At 26.1% G+C, this 18,498-nt stretch overlaps 2 protein-coding genes across 4 annotated transcripts in view; both read right to left on the reverse strand.

Annotated features, from left to right (window-relative positions):
* The window catches only part of LOC129967733 (cell adhesion molecule Dscam2-like), a 29,798-nt gene extending 22,520 nt beyond the window's left edge, over positions 1-7,278 (reverse strand). The window contains exons 1-3 of the mRNA XM_056081907.1: positions 6,909-7,278; positions 2,714-2,989; positions 655-774 (exon numbers count right to left, since the gene is read on the reverse strand). Coding sequence (XP_055937882.1) covers positions 655-774; positions 2,714-2,989; positions 6,909-6,978 — 466 coding nt within the window. The 5' untranslated portion in view covers positions 6,979-7,278. The remainder of the gene's footprint in view (positions 1-654; positions 775-2,713; positions 2,990-6,908) is intronic.
* Positions 7,279-9,392: 2,114 nt separating this feature from the next.
* LOC129976761 (cell adhesion molecule DSCAM-like) overlaps positions 9,393-18,498 on the reverse strand; it is a 62,779-nt gene continuing 53,673 nt past the window's right edge. For all 3 annotated transcript variants that reach the window (XM_056090504.1, XM_056090503.1, XM_056090501.1), the window contains exons 15-16: positions 15,248-15,632; positions 9,393-12,943 (exon numbers count right to left, since the gene is read on the reverse strand). In XM_056090504.1, the coding sequence (XP_055946479.1) occupies positions 12,880-12,943; positions 15,248-15,632 (449 nt within the window). In that variant the 3' untranslated portion in view covers positions 9,393-12,879. The remainder of the gene's footprint in view (positions 12,944-15,247; positions 15,633-18,498) is intronic.

The raw sequence follows: 18,498 nt of genomic DNA on the forward strand, positions 1-18,498 counted from the left end.
GTGTAACAAAAATATCTCACTCACTGACACTTTTTTATTATGGAGATTATAGGAAAATTTAATCTTTAACTTTTTAAAGTTACATTCAACTGAAAGCAAAACATTTCCATATATTTAGGTAGCTAATTTCATAAAACTTTGTAACTAGAACTATATGTCTAAATGTAATAATTGAAGACATAACTGCTTGTTCCACTTTTGGGAGGCATCCTGGATATATAAATTTCATATATGAATTGAAATGTTAAAATCAGTTTAAATCTTTTAAGCAATAATTTTTTTTTTAATTTCAATATAACATGAATTTTTAAAAATGGCATAACTTTTCTTATCAGACATAGCTTTTTTCATTTGACATAAATGAAATAATTTTTCTTATCTTAATTATTATATATAGAATTAAGACAACATTCAGAGTGCATACAAAATTTTAACATAATATATATTTGTAAATATAACTTTTACTCAGTTGAAATTTCTTTAATGTGATGAGAAATTTCATACAATGATAAATCGAATAAAGGTTTTAGTCTTACAAATGAAACAAATATACTAAATTTACAAAATTCATTTAAATCTGGATTTTGTTTACTAGAAACACTAAATTTAAACATTATATATATATATTTAAATTCAGTGAACTGAAACTATTACCTGACTTTCTCTTCCAAGAAATCTTTACTTTAGGTGAGCCTTCTGCACTACAATGTAGAATTGCGCTCTTTCCTGCTCGAATCTGCAGATTAGTAGGCTCGATAACCCATCGTGGGGGAGCTGTAAAAATAAATGTTTTTTTAATAAATAACCTACTTTGACAAAACAGTACCTATTTAAAAATAAAATTTATAACATCTTCAGAATAAAATATGATTACACATTAAGAAACACTACTTAATTTATTTTTATTTAGAAGCTGATATAAATATGAAAGAAAAAAATTTTAATTTTATTTACAGATACTCATTTTTGATAAGAAGTTGGTTCAATCTTCAACAAATATTAAAATCTTCAATTTATTCAAATTTTTAATAAATTCAAGAAATAATTGCTACAAAAAAATGAAGAAATGGTTGGGGAAATATGAATGAGATATCAAACATAAAATCAGAATTTGAAATAATTTTGGTGCATAAACAGAGTGAAAATAAACTGAATATTTAATATTTTATGAAGATAATAATAAAATATGAGAATAAAATATGATTACACATTAGAATCTTTACATTTAATAGTTGAAAAAGTGCTTTGAATGTTTCACTACAAAAATAGGAAATTTAAGATTCTTTTGTGCTCATGCATCATACTACATTATCAAAATTATATGTTAAATGAATTATAAAATATATTGTCTAATTCTTAAATATAAATTTAATCCTCTAGAAAGGATAAGGATAGTGTAAGGTGCACAAATGGGTTAAGAAGAAAACTAAAAAATTGGAAATCTTCTAAAGCTAATAGGGGCTAAAATCAGAAATCTTCTAAAGCTAATAGTTATTTTAAATTATTTTCTACTCAATGCAAAAAAGAAAGAATTACCAGGAACGAACAATTTCATGTTTTAAATTCCAAAAATGAGTTTAAGAAAATACAAACAATGAAAATGAACTCAATTCAAAAAATAATTTAATGCCACAATTTATACTTAAAATTTAATTTGCTAATAAAAGACAAAATATCATTAAAAAAACTGGCATCTTTAAAAAGATTATTTGCTTTTAAGTCAATATGTAAGATCTGAAGATTATTGCTTAACCACAATTTTAACCTAGGAAGAGTCAATGATTTAAAAATAACTGTGGCAAATAAATAATAAATTATATTCTTCATTCGATTTTCATTATTATAATTTTGAAACAGAATTAATATGTTGCTTGTAGCAGTAAAACCAAATTTGAAATCCATTTAACTATAATGTTAAAAAGTCATTTAATATGTTTATAAAAATACAGAAACATTTAAAATTTAGAAAAGAAGAACATGAATATTTGATTTATATTTTAATAAAACTATTCAACACAAATAAATCTATAACCATTGCCCCAAAAAGAGAGCTGTGAGATAGTCATGGAGGAAAAAAAATGGAGGTATCAATGTAATATAAACAAGGAACAGTTTGACTGAAAAAGGATTTCTTGCATATATACACAACAAATAATCAATTTTATAAAATACTGTTAATGTACAAATAAAAAGCCATAACTTCCGATAAATAGGCAGACTCATGATAAATGTTAATTTTAATACTAAAGCAATCAATCGTATATAAGAAGATCCTGAAATTCTACAATGTTTTTTTTTTTTTTTTTAAATATAAACTTTTAAAAATCTAAAATCTAAAACAAAATATTTCCAATATTATAAGTTTACTCCTAAGCATTAACTACTTAACTAGCTATATATTCCAACAATTTTACAAATATATAATGCATTTAAATAAGCAATAATGATAAAGTATTCATAATAATAATTTTAAAAAAATCACTGTACCACAAAATATATATTTATTAGCTGGGTACGCAGTATTTTTCACATCTTGTATTTAGTTAAATGGCTTTGATCATGTTACAATTTCTAGTTTTCCATCGTATGGACTGTTAAGATAATAATAATAATAATAATAATAATAATAATAAATGCAAATAAGGATTGTTCATTTTAATAGAGCTTTTTCAGCAGGAAAAAGAGAAGAAATACTACTATTGTACATACTTACCAGTAACAAATAAGGGAGAAGTAACATAATTCGTTCCAAAACTGTTGGAAGCTTTACATGTATAATTCCCAATATGTTCTAAGCTCAAAGGATTAATTGTAAGAGAAGATGTCCATTCATCTAATTGTTCAATTTTCCCATATGATAAAAGTACACCATCTTTCAGCCATTGAAAATCAATAGGCTGATCTCCCGAAGAAGCTACACATAGCAGCCTTGCTCGAGAATTAATAGATAAAGATTCTGGTAAAGACAATGGGTTCAGTTTGGGGAGTTCTGGAAAAAAATAATATTTTAATTAGAATACTTGAGTCTTAAATGAATTGGATGTGGTAGATATTAAAAAAAAAAAAAAAAAAAAAAAAACATATTTAAAACTCGGAAAAAGTATGAAAATTTCATTCCAATGAGCATAAAAAGAAACTGGCAACAAATGACAACAATTAAAAATTATCCATGAAGATATATATACTCCAAAATTTATACAACAAGAGATACATATGTAATTTTTCTGAATGATAAGGTTGAACTTTTTGGAAAAATGCAATGCTTTTAACTCTTAGTTAATCATGAACATAGTTTCACATACTCATAATAAGTACAAATCCTTCTCTTTTTCCAAATAAAAACTTATTAGCAAATAAATTATTTCTGAACAGTAATAAATTAATTCCACATTGTACAGCAACTCATATTTGCATTACATTTTTATACTTTTTAAATTAACATTAAATAATTTAAATAAAACAATCAGCTAATATGTTATTTATCTAAAAGGAATTTTTGGATCGAAAAATTAATTTTAATTAATAAATCATATTTAAAAAATCATACTAAAATTAAATGATTCCTACATTTCTCATATTTATTTATAACTAAACTTATAGTAACTGCTAATTTATTATTTTCCAATGAAAGTTTCAATGTAGAAATGAAAAGTTGATCTGTTTAGTGATATGTAGCTATGCATAATTTTCAATGAAAAATTAAAACCTGTACAGAATTAGGTTATATATTCACAGCTATTATATAGATAAAAATGGTATTTATTTTGTTTAATTTTGGCTTGAAAAACAAAAATAAATAAATAATTAAAAACAAAAGAAATTAAAGTATTCATAAAGTCCTATTATATTGGAACAGCTAATTCAAAAAGTGGGTTAAGAGATAAAAATAAAAATTTAACAATATGAAAAAGGAGTATAAAGAAATTTCAAATTACTTTATATTTATATTTAGGAGAAATGAAAACCAATTACGAACTAAAATTGAAGATTTGATAAATGCGATTTGATTTAGTTGCTGAAAAAATATTATTTGATCCTGAAAGAGCATATCATTTAAATATTAAATCTAGTAGAATTTCCTTCCCATATATGATTTTTTTGGCATTATCTGTAATGAATACACTGATTATTTAATGCTAATAAAAAAGAAAAGGATATGAATAACCTTATAAATTTATATTACAAAGAACAAGTATGCAAAATTTAAATTCTTAAATAATTTTTTGTGTAGATTTTTCAAGCTTAACTTAATTAAACTTCTATCAATACATTTGAGTATCATTTTAATTTACTAATTATTTTGATAGCTTACTTATAAATGGATTTAGTAGGAATATTTGGGTTTCAATATTATATATATATATATATATCAGATACCTTTACATAAATACTAAAAATGAATTTTTAAAACTTATGGGAAGGGGGAAGAATACGTTTTACCATTATATGATTTTCTTCTTAATTAATCAAACATTTATATGTTGTTTTGAAATTCAAATAGTTTATTTTTTTTTTATTTCAATTAAAAGATTTTTGAATACTGCTCTTGCTTTACTAATCCATTATTTCTTTCTTTTCTTTTTTTTTTCACTGTTATGCCTTTACATTTTTTAAAGGATAATTTTTTCTATAAGAAATATATGTTCAACATTTTTCATTAATAAGTAGTTTTAATAATTTATTATCAAATGCCTGTTTTAGAAATGAAAAACTAAATGACAATGTTTTATTATATAAATTCTATTAAATAGTTCTAAGGTTGCATTTCAAGAATTCTATAATTGTTATCATTTAATTTTTCTGCACCACAATGACATTTATATGAATTTAATATACATTCTGAAAAATTAAAATTATCTTCTTTTCAAATTTTCATCAATTTTTATAAAGTGAATCAACTAAATAATAATAAAGCAGTTGTTCTAAATAGATAACATAAAAATCCATGAGTTTAATTTCTCACAATTCCTTTAAAATTTACAAAAGAAAAAAAAAAGTATATAAAATTTTTGATAGCTGAATTAACTTTTCCAATGCACACATAATTTTACTATATATTTTTTCTAATAAAATACAAAAAAATCATTCAATTCAATTATAATATAAATTCCATATTCATTTAGGTTAACTGTTACAGATACATAGAATGCGTCTGAGGAGGATGGGAGGAGGGGGAGTCTTGAATATATTAAAAGAAAGTTACTTGATTATTGATACAAATGATTTCACAAGTTAGAATACCAAGACTACAGATTACTTCCTAAGTAATCTATAATCTAATTCTTATTTATTTTTAAGATAATATATCTTGCAGATAAGAGATTACATTGCTAAGAAATTTTTTTTCATGTTAGTCATTTATTTCAAAGTTGTGAAATAAAATTTGATGGAATTTTCATTCATTTATTTTTTTCCCCCCAATGAAATAATTTTAAATAGCTATTCATTACATTTTCAGAAATTAATTGGATTTTTAATACATGCTTTGAAATTAAAACTGATTTAATTAAATAAATTTGGTTCTCATTCACAATATTTTTTTAATAAAGCAAAAAAAATTGATAATCTATTAATAATTCTCTCTTAAATGCAGTACTGCAGCAGATCTTTTTTAAATAAGGAAGTATCTGACACTATCAATTTCATTTGTAAAACAATTGTTTACCTTTTCAATTAATTTAACCAAAAAACTGTTTTTTATGATGAAATTAATGACTTTTTGAATGAGAATTTTTAAAATCAAAGCATATATATTGAGGGAGGGAGATCAAGTTCTATATTATAGTTAGGAAAAATAAAAATATTTAAGATTTTAATATTATCATAGAAAGGCATTTAAGTTAAAATAAAGGAAAGAGTCACAGTTAAGAATTCCTTAATATTTAGTTCATATAAAATTAATCCTTAAAAACATGAACAATCTTTTTATAATCTGAAATTTAACTATCATCTTAAATCTATAATTAATGTATTTTTGCGCTGCTTGTTTATTTACTACCAAAAAGAGAAACATTGAAAGATTAAGAAAAATAATTATTTTGTTGCCAAAATTTTCTTCCACATTTATGTATGACATTCTCAAAAGTATTGGATCAGTGTAAAATAGAAAAATTTTATCTCTTTTTTGCTCAATATTTATCTAAAATTTTACAACTTTCATCCTGTACAAATTCTAAACTTTGTAATGAAATATTACAAGTAAATCTTCTCATTCACATATTAAAATTACACAATTTTATCAGTTGCTTTTCTGATTAATAAATGCTACATGTTCTAAGGCTTTCATACTTCAAAATTAAATTTATTAAAATGTTTTTTTAAATTGTCAATTGTCTATAAAGAATTCTGGAAAATAAATCGACAATCTTTCTTTGCATATAATCAAGGTTTAAAATGTTACTATGATGAACTGAACTCTACATAAAACTTCATATTCAGAATTTCTCATAAATAATATTTTATTATTTTTCCTATGCAATTAATGAATCTCATTCAATAATATAATTTCATGTTTCTGCATATATGATATACCCTAAAACTTCAAATGACTCATCAAATTTATATAAAAATGTAAGTAATCAATCGAATAAAAATTTACTAGCAAAAGTTTTTAATACAAATTGATCATTTTTAAACCTTAATTTTCATTTGTCCAGAGAGAGCAATACAAAAAGCTACATATATTTACAATCAATTGTAAATTAAAAATGCGATTTCTCAGTTTTGCCAGTATGTATTATTAAATAATTTTAAACCTATTAATTGTTTAATGTATCAATAAAATTCGATTCATGAAAGGAATAAATTATAAGAAACATGAAAGGGAAAAAAAGGATCACAAGTAAGATTTCTTACAACTACACACTTCGAAGTTCTTACTTAATCAATCTGCTCACTGTTCAACTTACCTTGACAAAGAACACTCCGATAAATGAAAATAAATAATATCCATGGTAAAATAACACTACGAGTCCACATTATATGCTTTTAAAAGTCTTTCATTACTACGAAGAAATATTTTCACATTTCACCTTCTTACTTGAAAACTGCATGTAGTTAGTTCCCTGAAGCATTGTTCTAAAAAAATACATATTTCTTTACAGATCACATCATAAGTTTGTAGAAAGTGATCCAAAATACAACCCTTGATGACTGCTGTAGTTGATAATTACGGAGGAAATGATTATATCTTCATTTCCGCTTCGCACATATTAATTCAGACAGACATGCGAGTACCATCCCTACAATAAGCTCCCTGTCACAATAAGAATGAAATAGCAGACGAGTGCGCGAAAAAAAAACGTGACTGATGGGAAATCAGCTGTCGTCTTCTTCTAACGTGTTGTTTTGGTTGTGAATCATTGTGACGTAAAACTTTTCAAATGATGAACAACGTTGTACGTCAGGAAAGAAAAAAATGATTTGATTTTGGATGCATTTCCTTATATTTATCAATATTAGCATTTTTTTACCTTTGTTTAGTAAAATGTAATAATATATCATATTTTTTGTAGTAGGGTTTTTTTCTAAGTTTGAAGAATTCAATATTTTTATTGCCATTAATTCTGATGAAAGTTACTAGGATTGTGAACAATTGTTTTTATTATACATATAAATCCAGCTTGGTGATTAATTTTTAATGTTATGTATTAAATAATAGTCTCTTAAGAATTAATTCTCAATGATTCAAATACATTTTTTTTTCATTACATAAATAGTATGCATTGAAATAATATTCAATAAATACATTGTATTTACAAAGGGTTTTCATTTACATTTTAAAAAGTGCTTAGGACATCTCAAAAAGATTAAAACAGAAAGTTAGTTCGATAATCGTCTTTTAATTTTAAAAAAATGAAGCGTTTTGTGTCATTTAACCCTTTAAAGGGCCATTTTTTTCTAGTCATATTATGTTAAAATATTTTTAGGCTTGAAATTAGAATAACAAAAGGGATTCATTTAGCTTATTATATAAATTTAATTTGATTAATTAATTAATTTGGTTAATTAATAACTAAGTAACAAATCAAGACACATCATTTCGTGTAAGATAAAGAACTAAAGCATCTAAGTTTCTGTTTTACTAAAAAAATTTTGTCAGAACTTATGCCAACCTACAAAATTTCATACAAATATTGATAAATTTGGGAGGAAGCATACTTCCTACGGCCTTAGAAAGGGTTAACGTATGCGTATTTATTTGCTGTAACTTAGGCTGACAACAATTCATTCTTGAACAGTGGTGTAGAGAAAGGAATAGCAAGTACGTGTTTATATATCCTGGATCACCGTCTTTGAGAACGATACAATAAGGGGGGAGTAAAACTATCATGCCCCTGATGTACAATTAAAGAAAATTTCTATTGTCTCTTAGGATGACATTTTATAGACTTTTCTTTCGTAATCATGCTGGATATTAGGAATTTAAAACAATTCAGAAAGACCGTCTTGGCGATAAATTAACAATGAAATGATACATATTTCAAAATATGCTTTTGGTTTAAAACACAGAAGAAGAAAGTCCAACGTTAGTACAACTTTTCAGGTACGGCGAATCCTCACACGGTATTTAAATATCATAATGACGAAGGGCGAAAAAATTCCAGATTGTATAATATATCATTGAATACCAATTATTTATCATGTCACAATTTTTATATTTAACAAATATAAAAAACAAAAATTAAACCTCAAGAAAAGTTTACTTTTTAATGGTGTGTAGTAACTATAAATTAATATTGTTCTCTTTCATGCGTATTTCCAAATAAAAGTGAAAAACAGCATCCTTAAATTGCATTTCATTTCATTTTTAATAAAATTGAAAGCAATGCTTTAAAAGTGGTGTTCAGTTCTTCAGCCCACTATGATATTCATAGTCATTAAAACTATTTTGAATGTAAAAAAAGTTATCAACACACACAAATAATTTAAATAATACCATTATTGCTTTTTGATTCTAACTGGTCAAATAAAACAATAAACAATCACACAACTTTTTTTTAAATATATGGAATATAAGCTAATTCTGTCTCATCTATTTTATTTGATAATTAATGTTCGGAATAATTTAATTACAAACATAAAATTGCAATTTTTTGTTTCTGAATTCAGTGATTTTAATATGAATGAACATGATCGAGTATTTTGATATTTTTTTTCAGGAATAATTATTGGATTAAGTCAGTAATTTTTTAAATATCTAGTGGGACTTTTCCAAATAAAAATGCACTTTATTCAAAACACAATATTTTTTATTACTTTTAAGCACTGTACATTTCGTATGAAGTAAAAGGACGAGAACAATACATTTGATACAAAATTGTTTACAATTTTAAAAATGAATCAATAAATTTATATTGATAGATAGAATATAAATTACAAATTTTGCCATAACTTATAAAAATGTTCCATACGAAAGTACTGCATAGTTTAAAGATAATTTTATTATAGCTTAGCAAGCTTATCATACTTATAAAATATAGGAAAATCAAAAATATTTGGATATCTTAGCAATCAAATTTTGATTTCAAATTTCCATGTGAAGAAAATATACGTATTCCTTATTTCTGCTGTAAGTAATGGATGGAATAAAATATTTTACAAAATCTTCCAGAAAAAATTTGATAAATATATGCCTCTCAATTAAAGAAATGATAAATTATTCTGAAATACAGGAGAAATTATTTAATAAATTAAAAATTTAACCTTATTTAAAATCATGACGGAGGCAAAACAATATATCGAGCTGAGAAATCAATTCTTACATGAAGTGTAGACAAATATTGTACCCCTAAATTGTATAATTCGAAATCGCATAGTGTGTTAAATAATGAATAAAATTAATATTTTCATAATGGTATAAGACGTCGAAATACACATTCAAAAGAATAATGACTTTGATTTGTTTGAGTAACTGTTTGAAACAAGGAACATTTTTAATACAAGACAGAAATACAAAAATTTTGGAAATGTAAAATTATAATGAAATGCGGCAAATAACATTATTAAAATCTAAAAAGTGAGCGCTTCAGTATATCAAAAAACTAATCCAATTAACCTAATTCTTAATGTATATATATACATAAAGCTAAGATCACAGTATTCTCATAAACTGTTCAAAACAGCATTAAAAGATATGTAAGAAAACAGTAATTTATTTTTAATAGAGTTGAAATTTGGAACAAAATGGTTCTAAAGGTTCTCATGATTTTTAATAATATTTCTGCCGTAATTGACGTAAAAAATATTACAGAATATCTTTACATATAACATTAACTATCGAAATTAAAATTAAGAGAATCAAAATTGGAATAGCCACATGCTTCTTCTTCTTCCGATCAATTCAATGCTATCAATGATGTATGCATTTATTGTCTCATTCAATTAAAAATGATGAAGAAACTTTGAAAATTATACATTAATAATGTATTAAATATATTTTTCCTAACCAAACGAATAGAAAGTAATTTGTATTTTTAACCTTAAAATTTAGATGAATTTCATGACATTTAAGTGTGAATGTTTAGAAGTAAACAATTGTTTTCTTTTCATTTTATTTTCAATCAATGAATACAAAAAAAAAATCATGAAATTTAGTTAATTATTTAGGGTTTAAAAAAATAAGCACGATATTATTTTAAATAAATAATAAAAAATATAGACGTTTTTCGAACCCATAAAGATTTTTTTTTTTTTTAGTTGCTGAATAAAAGGAATTTTTAGTAGATAAGATTTTCTGATGAGAACCAATAACTTCGTTGCTAAAAATGTGTGCAGAAAAGGATATAATTTTACGTTAAATAGTATAATAAATCACTCCCTTTCCTTAGAATTTTACATTTGAAATGCTTAATACAGTGGTTAAGAATATTATTTATACAGATCATAAAAGGAATAATTTATCGCCTTTTTATTTCTTTATAACGTATATAACGTTAAAAAGCATCAGTTTTAGTTCATGAAGAATTTGAAATAAATTTTTAAGAGAAATAAATTTCGATTACAATTAAAAAATATTTCAAAGTAAAATTTCAATATCAATTTAATTCTTACATATCTGGGTTTTTTTTTATCGTAACATACATCTATAACATAAAATGATACGCTGTATTTTCACTTATATGACACAATCTTATTTTATAGTATCAAGTTTTTGATTTTCTTACGTAAAGATTGTTATAAATAAAAGGCATAAAAGATCTATCTACTTATTATGAAAAATGGACAGTACAATGCCTTTGTATCAAATACGATTCTATGTAAATATCTAGAAACAAATCTTTTACAAACAAATCAAGTTAAAATATAAATAGTTTATCAAATCGTTTAAATAAAAGTTAGAAAAGGATGAAATGATCAATATGAAAATTATTCATTGTGAACAGTTTATGAATACCAATATGTTTATGGATATTGGATATTATTATGAAGTTTCATCCTGTCGTAACCAGGATGAATGGAGATCGAAGAGTTTGCATAGATAGCTGACTACAAATTCTATTTCATTGAAATCGTGTTAACCGGCTTCAAGCTCTTTATCAGAACACTATTTCACACAGAGTCCTTAAATTATGATATTGGGTAAAAGTGACACATTAGAGCTAAGGAATTACTTCTGGCCTAGTTATTTTGCTTAACTTACCTTTAGCAAAATAAATAAGGCATCACATTTTATTGCTTTTAAGAGATAAATATTTCACAATAAGCAGACAGAAATATATATATATATTTAACCCTCCGTTAATCACAGTATTTAATAGTAGATGCTCAGTACGATAGGATATAAGGTTTTTAAAAAGCAGCAACGAGTCAAATCTGACAGTTTACAAAATTATCGTTTACAAGTCTAGGAAATGAAACATCATATTTTGAAATTATTCAAGATGGCGTCCATTTGGTGAGCAATTTCAGCTGTTGCTAGAATTTTGAGAGATCCAAAGCGAAACCGTACTGTAATCTTAAGTCTAACAAATAAATGTAATTAACGGAGAGTTGAACACTGAAAAAAATTATAAACAAAAAGAAGTGACAGCAAACTTCTCCTTACTAATTCTAAGATATGATTATTTGCTTCAGTTTTACAAATTTAATTTGAGAATTGCTATATACAGCTACATAATAAATCACGTCTTAGAAGCAATTAATAACATTGCGTATGAACGTTATTTTTTCTAATAATAAGTAATTTTTACAGTCACACACACGCAGCTGATAGCATTCAATTTTAATATTATTTCAGAGAATGTAGATATTTTTAATCTAAAAATGCACGGGTGCAAAAAAAATATTCAAGTTCAGCTTTCAAACACATAAGTATTTGAATTTTCTAAGGGGAATAATCTTTACATGAAATTTACATTTACTTTTCTCCAAATAAATATTTATGATTCGTTTTGCGAAGCCATTGTTCAAAAATTCAAAATGTCACATTCAGAACGTTCATTAAAAGTCCATCTAGAAAATATCTACATTTGGAGCTCTTACCTTTGGTTACTTCAAATTCCGAAAAAGCATACACATTCATTCATAAGTTAATCCAGCACAGCACCAGAACGAAATACTCAGAACTCACATTTTTTATATGTTACAAATATTTTTCATGCACATATAAAGCACAAGAAATGAGCACTTAGAGCTCGATGAATCCTTACGTTCTAATTTTAGTATACAGGACTAAAGGAAAGAGGCACTGTACATAGCACGTAAAAAAAAGTTTAGCAATCCAAGCAGTCTGCAGTTAATCCACAATGCGGGAAGTTCATAATGACTGATGATCACACTTGTAGTGTTGATACCCATTAATTGTTTATAATAGTAGCTAAGCATTCCTATTCCTTCACATTGGATGTCTAGATTTTAGATATCCAATGTGATCTGATGTCAGGAGCCATCATCCGAAGAATCGTCTTCCATTACTTCAGCCTCAGCCTCAACCTTTTTTGGCCTGCAAAAATCATTATAAAAAATATTTTGAATTTTTAAAAAAAAAATTTTAAGCTTAAAAAAAGTTTTATTAACAAAGTTTTATAAACTGAACGAATTATCCGACTGTAAAGACCAAAGGATCAGTCAGACCAAAAGATAAATATGCATCAGTGTAACTACATTCTCAAAAGTTTTCATTTCTAGACCTTTTCTCTTCTGAAACATATTTTCAGATCCCTGATTTCGTTCCAAGATAACTGATATTCAAAATACAAGAGTACTTATGCGTTGGAAAACAAAATATAAGGTGACATTTTAAAGTCATAAAATAATTTTATGGATACATTTATGAGAAAATTATTACAATATTTGAAATGGAGAACCTTATTGATTAATTTTTACTAATGTTATTTTAAAAAAAACTTGACAGGTTTTATTCCTAAATCAGTTTTCAACATTATATAAAATACTTCAGCAAAACCCTTACAGGCAAATTCATAATTTAACAAGCCTTGATATACTATTACTTTGTTATTGACATGAAATTCTATGATAGAAAAAGCATGACCGTAAAATAGATGGAAATTAGTCATGATAAGTAAAATTAAGCATATTTCATAATAAAATACTACTAAATTATCAAGACGATTTTAAATATTCATATTTAATTTAAGAATTTTTAATGGATTTGAACTTGGATATTTTCAGTTTCGAAATATTTAAAATCTATTTCCTGTAATTTCACCAAATTGTATGATATTCTTAGAAGAAACATACGCATTTTGTATTTGAATATTGAAAAGTTTCATAAGTAATCCTTAATACTCAAAAGAAAATCAATAAACTTGAAAAGTCCAGGAATTATTTAAAAAGTAATATTTATTTATTATCTCAAAAAAGTAGTTCATGATTATATGTAATGTAACCACTTTAATTGTCATGTCTAGATACTAAGTCTATTTTCTCACTTTTTTTCACCAATAACTTGAGTTATATTTTACCAAGTTAAAAGCCCCCCCCCCCCTTTCTTTCTTTTTTTTTTTTTTTTCTTCTGTAGTACAGAATCCTGCATTTTTTCATTTAAGTTACTATTACTAATTTGCTTTTTCTTACTCTCTATTTTGGAACTATATTTATGAAATACTTTTTATTTGTCATGAAACTTTATTTACCATTGAGCTTTTGTTTTATATCCAGCTAATCTTTCCAAGTATTGTTCGTGAGCGAAGATAGTTTTCCTCGTTCCTAATAAGAAAATGGTTGAATTTTGACCCTGAGATTTACTGTCATCGTAAACGCACAATATCTATATTTCAGTAAGACATTTAATTTGCTGAAAATCGTGCGGATTCAGTAGAAAAGGAAGAAGGAAAATTTCTATTAACTATTTTTTTTTTTGTAATAAACTAGATAATAAATTTAAATAAATGAAGCTTTCTGGATTGTTCATTTTATTTCGCCAATTCTATTCTAATGTCTATCGCTTTATTTATTTAAAAAAATGAAATCAGAGCAAATAAACCAGTAGGTGTAATTTCCCAAAAACTTTCTCGCATATTCTCTAAAAAACTTGTCATGTCAGAAAATGCCTTACGGGGCATTGGTTTACAATCGTTACGAAATATTAACTTTTGGCGTGTATTTAGCATTTTTATTGAATCTATCATGTCAACTTAAGCGTATTATTTGGCAATTAATCTCTGGCATGCGTTAATAATTTTCAAAAATCTAATGTGTGTTTTAGACGTGTTTTCCTCAACGATTGAAACAGAAATTTGAGACAAAACTGCACATTTAGTCACAAAATCTCGTACCAAATTTCACATATTTAAGTCATTGTTTTTTGAATTATCGAGTTTACATGTTTCTGAAAATACAGATCGACAAACAATCAATCCTTAGTTATATTGGACCACAAATTTGATAGTGTTTATAATATAGATGTTAAATTTGTGTACCGAATCTTATCTATCTAGCTCTCTTCGTTTTGTAATTATCGTGTTAAATTATATTCGAATAGCCGGACAGACGAACTTCCTCTAAACAGATTTTATTCAAAATTTTATAGGAATCTCCAAATTTGGTGTAAAAACCGTATAACAAATTTCAACCGTCTAAAACATTTTTCATTTATCTTTGTCACAGAGAGACGGACGGACATTTTCCAAAAATGTGTTTTATCGAACTTAGGGAAGTTTAAAACGTAGAGATTCAAATTTTTTGACGATTACTATATTTTCTCTATACTACATATACGAGAAAGTAGAAACTCCAATATTTAGAATCAGAGAGCAACAACAAATACAAGCAGATGAATACATACTTTGTCGAGCCTTTGTCCTTGATGAACGTTCTCATTTCTTCTACGACAGAATCATATCTGTTATCGTCTGCCACGCTAATGGTAGCTTTGTTTACGGGAGGTGTTGAAGGCTCATTTTCTGCTATAGCAGTTCCATAGTTCTGCAGCGTAGAGTAAGACGTTGGAAGCGCTGGAGAAGGCTCCGGTTCTGGCACTGGTTGTGGTTCCGGTTTGGGTAAGGTAGTTGTGATCACTCGGCCGGATCTGGAAGGCCTTGGAAGCGATGAGGTTCTTGCTGGGACTGGCCTGGACATTGTACCTGAAGCTTGTGAAGCTCTCCGGAGAGTTGCTTCTAAGCGATGTAGAGTAGCTGCCGCATAAAGGAAGTCACGATCTTCAATGAGTTCTGAAATACAGAAAATTATGTAAATATATTTGTGTTCTGATTTCCTGAAAAAAAGTTTTGATATTACTATGTGTCTTAAAATAAAATGATTAAACGGTTTATCGATTGTTTGAAAGGATGTTAATTTCCAATAAGTTTTCGATGAAAATAATTATTGTTTAGTATGGAGTCATGGAAATAATTTGGGACATGGAAACACAATATATCCTTTAAAACGTGTTAAATAATTTAAAGAAATATTTTAAAATATTCCTATTAGAAATGACCGATAATATACTTGAAATACATCATCTAATATACAGGATAATCAAGAAGTAACAGAAGGTGTTCGGAGCCCTGTGCTGTGTTATGTACTGGACGAAATATAACAAAATTTGGTCACCATACACATTTAGGTATGCGATTCCGATTTATCAAGAAAAAAATCAATACCAAAAAAAGCCGATAGTGAAAATTCTGGCCCTGCGATCAAAAGCTTTATTATGTAATTTGCATGTATGGGTACTTTATGACACGATATCGAGGATAAAAGAAAGGGTTGCTGGAATTGAAGTCTTTGTGCAAGAAAGAATTCGCAAGTAGATGACGTTGTCACTACGAGTCAAGCTGTTTTATTAGCGAGATGAAAATGCCAGTGCTGCGCTTTGATATTATATTTGATACGCGAATACGTAGAGGACCGATGACCATAACTAACTTACGAAGAATGGTAGAAACAACAGGAATTCTTGGTGTGCAACCAGGCCGAGGATTATTTCTGGTTGTGGGGGCTACTTGAAAGTTTGAAAGGAATTGTGTATCAAGAACATGTTCCTGACATTCCTACTTTAAAAGAACAAATAACATTACATGTCAGACGAATAAATGCCGATATGCTGTGAGCCACCGTCGAAAACCTCGTGTACCACAAGCAATTAATTGTTGGAACATCAGGCTGGTGGTCACCTTGAGTCAAATTTGTAAGTTGCTATAATAAACGCATTTTATTGGCATTTGATGTGTTGTTATTTACTGTTTCCATTGACAGTTATGTATTCTTTTTTTCTCGCATTGCAGCGCCAGGATTTCCCCTATCAGCGTTTCCTCTATGCGCTTCCAGCGCCAGGTTTTCCCCTATCAGCGTTTTTTGGTACTAATTTTTTTAATGATAAATCGAAACCGCATACTTTAATGTGTATGGTGGCCACATTTTGTTATATTTCGTCCAGTACATAATACTCTACAGGATTCCGAACACCTCCTGCTATTTCTTGATCACCCTGTATATATAAAATGATCAAATCTTCAGCAGGCAATGAATAGTTTGGGCTGTGTATAAATCTCAGTACTTCAGGATAATTCAAATAACAAACTCTATTTTAAATATATTATCAGCCAATATGTAACTAAAAATTTTTTTAAAAAAGTAGTGTTACAGCTATTTTATTTTCTTGTTTTTTCAATTGTCTTCATACATATTTTCTACAAATTTTTTATATTAACATTATTAAGCATTAATTAATTTTATTATTTTAACATAATATTATTTAAAGCTAATATTTCTATTTCTATATGAATCTACTATTGAAGCTTATAAACCTTTTAATGCTCGTCAGTTGTAATTTTCTATAAATATGCGCTAATCACAAAAAAAAAAAAAAAAAAAAAAACTATAAATCTAGCTATAGATTATTAAGGCTTCCAATGGCTGTAATAAATAAATGCTTTTATTTCTGCAAAATTCAAAAAAAAAAATCTTTTCAATTTTTATTTTGTTTTATTTCATATGTTTTTTCAATTAGTGCTTTCAAACTTTACGATTATGAGCATCAAGTAATGCTTTAGATATTGCATTGATATTAAAGATAAACAATATTTCTGCCTTATCAATCAGTCTTCAAAGTTTGTTAGTGTATAATAAGCAATAATTAAATGGTAATAATAGAAATTTTTAATAAATTTCTCTTATAACGAATGCTATTGAAAGAAATTTCCATAATAAATGTGTTAAACTGAATTATCTTTCTATAAGAAATGCAAAGAAACAAAATGAAATGTAAAACTAATGTAAAATTATGATATTTCAGAAAAAGATTTCATATAAAGATTTCTAGGCGAATATAAAGTGAATTTTATTATTATTTTTACATGTCATTTTTAAAGTAGGGTTTTTCAAATTTTTAGATTTTATGCTTTTGAAATTATCAGTTAAATTTTAATTGCTTCTTTTCGATATTGTATGTGATAACAAGAAAAGATAATTAATGGTTTATTAACAAATATTTTCTTCTTCTTAATGTTCTTAAGAAATCTCCACACACAGAAGCAATCTTCTTACTTTATAAAAAATTAAAATTTTATGTGGCTTTATAAAATTTTCTGGATTCTCGTTCGAAAAACATTTGTTGGTCAATATATTATAATTTACAAAATAATAATAATATTATCAAAATCTGCTTTTTCTTAACAAACTTCCCCCTCGAATAAAAGAAAGAAAAGAAAAATATAAATTAACCAATATTTAGAATGATTTTTTAATTATCATTTTGAATGAAAGCATTTTTTTTAAATTTCCTGAATAAACCTCCTAAAGCAACATACTGGATTTTTAAAACTCAATGAATCCAATAGTCATCATGTCGAAAAACTGCAAAGCAATTATTTGTGGAAACATTCACTTATTTGCAAAACTCATCATGGAGTCTTTATGCTCAATGAATCGATTAGTTTTGTAGAAAAACTGCAAAGCAATTATTTGTGGAAACATTCACTTATTTGCAAAACTCATCATGGAGTTTTTATGCTCAATGAATCGATTAGTTTTGTAGAAAAACTGCAAAACAATTATTTGCAATATAAACATATTTTTCAGGCAAGGAGAAAACCT

This window comes from Argiope bruennichi, chromosome 1 (assembly GCF_947563725.1).
Source record: "Argiope bruennichi chromosome 1, qqArgBrue1.1, whole genome shotgun sequence".
Classification (NCBI taxonomy): Eukaryota; Metazoa; Arthropoda; class Arachnida; order Araneae; family Araneidae; genus Argiope; species Argiope bruennichi.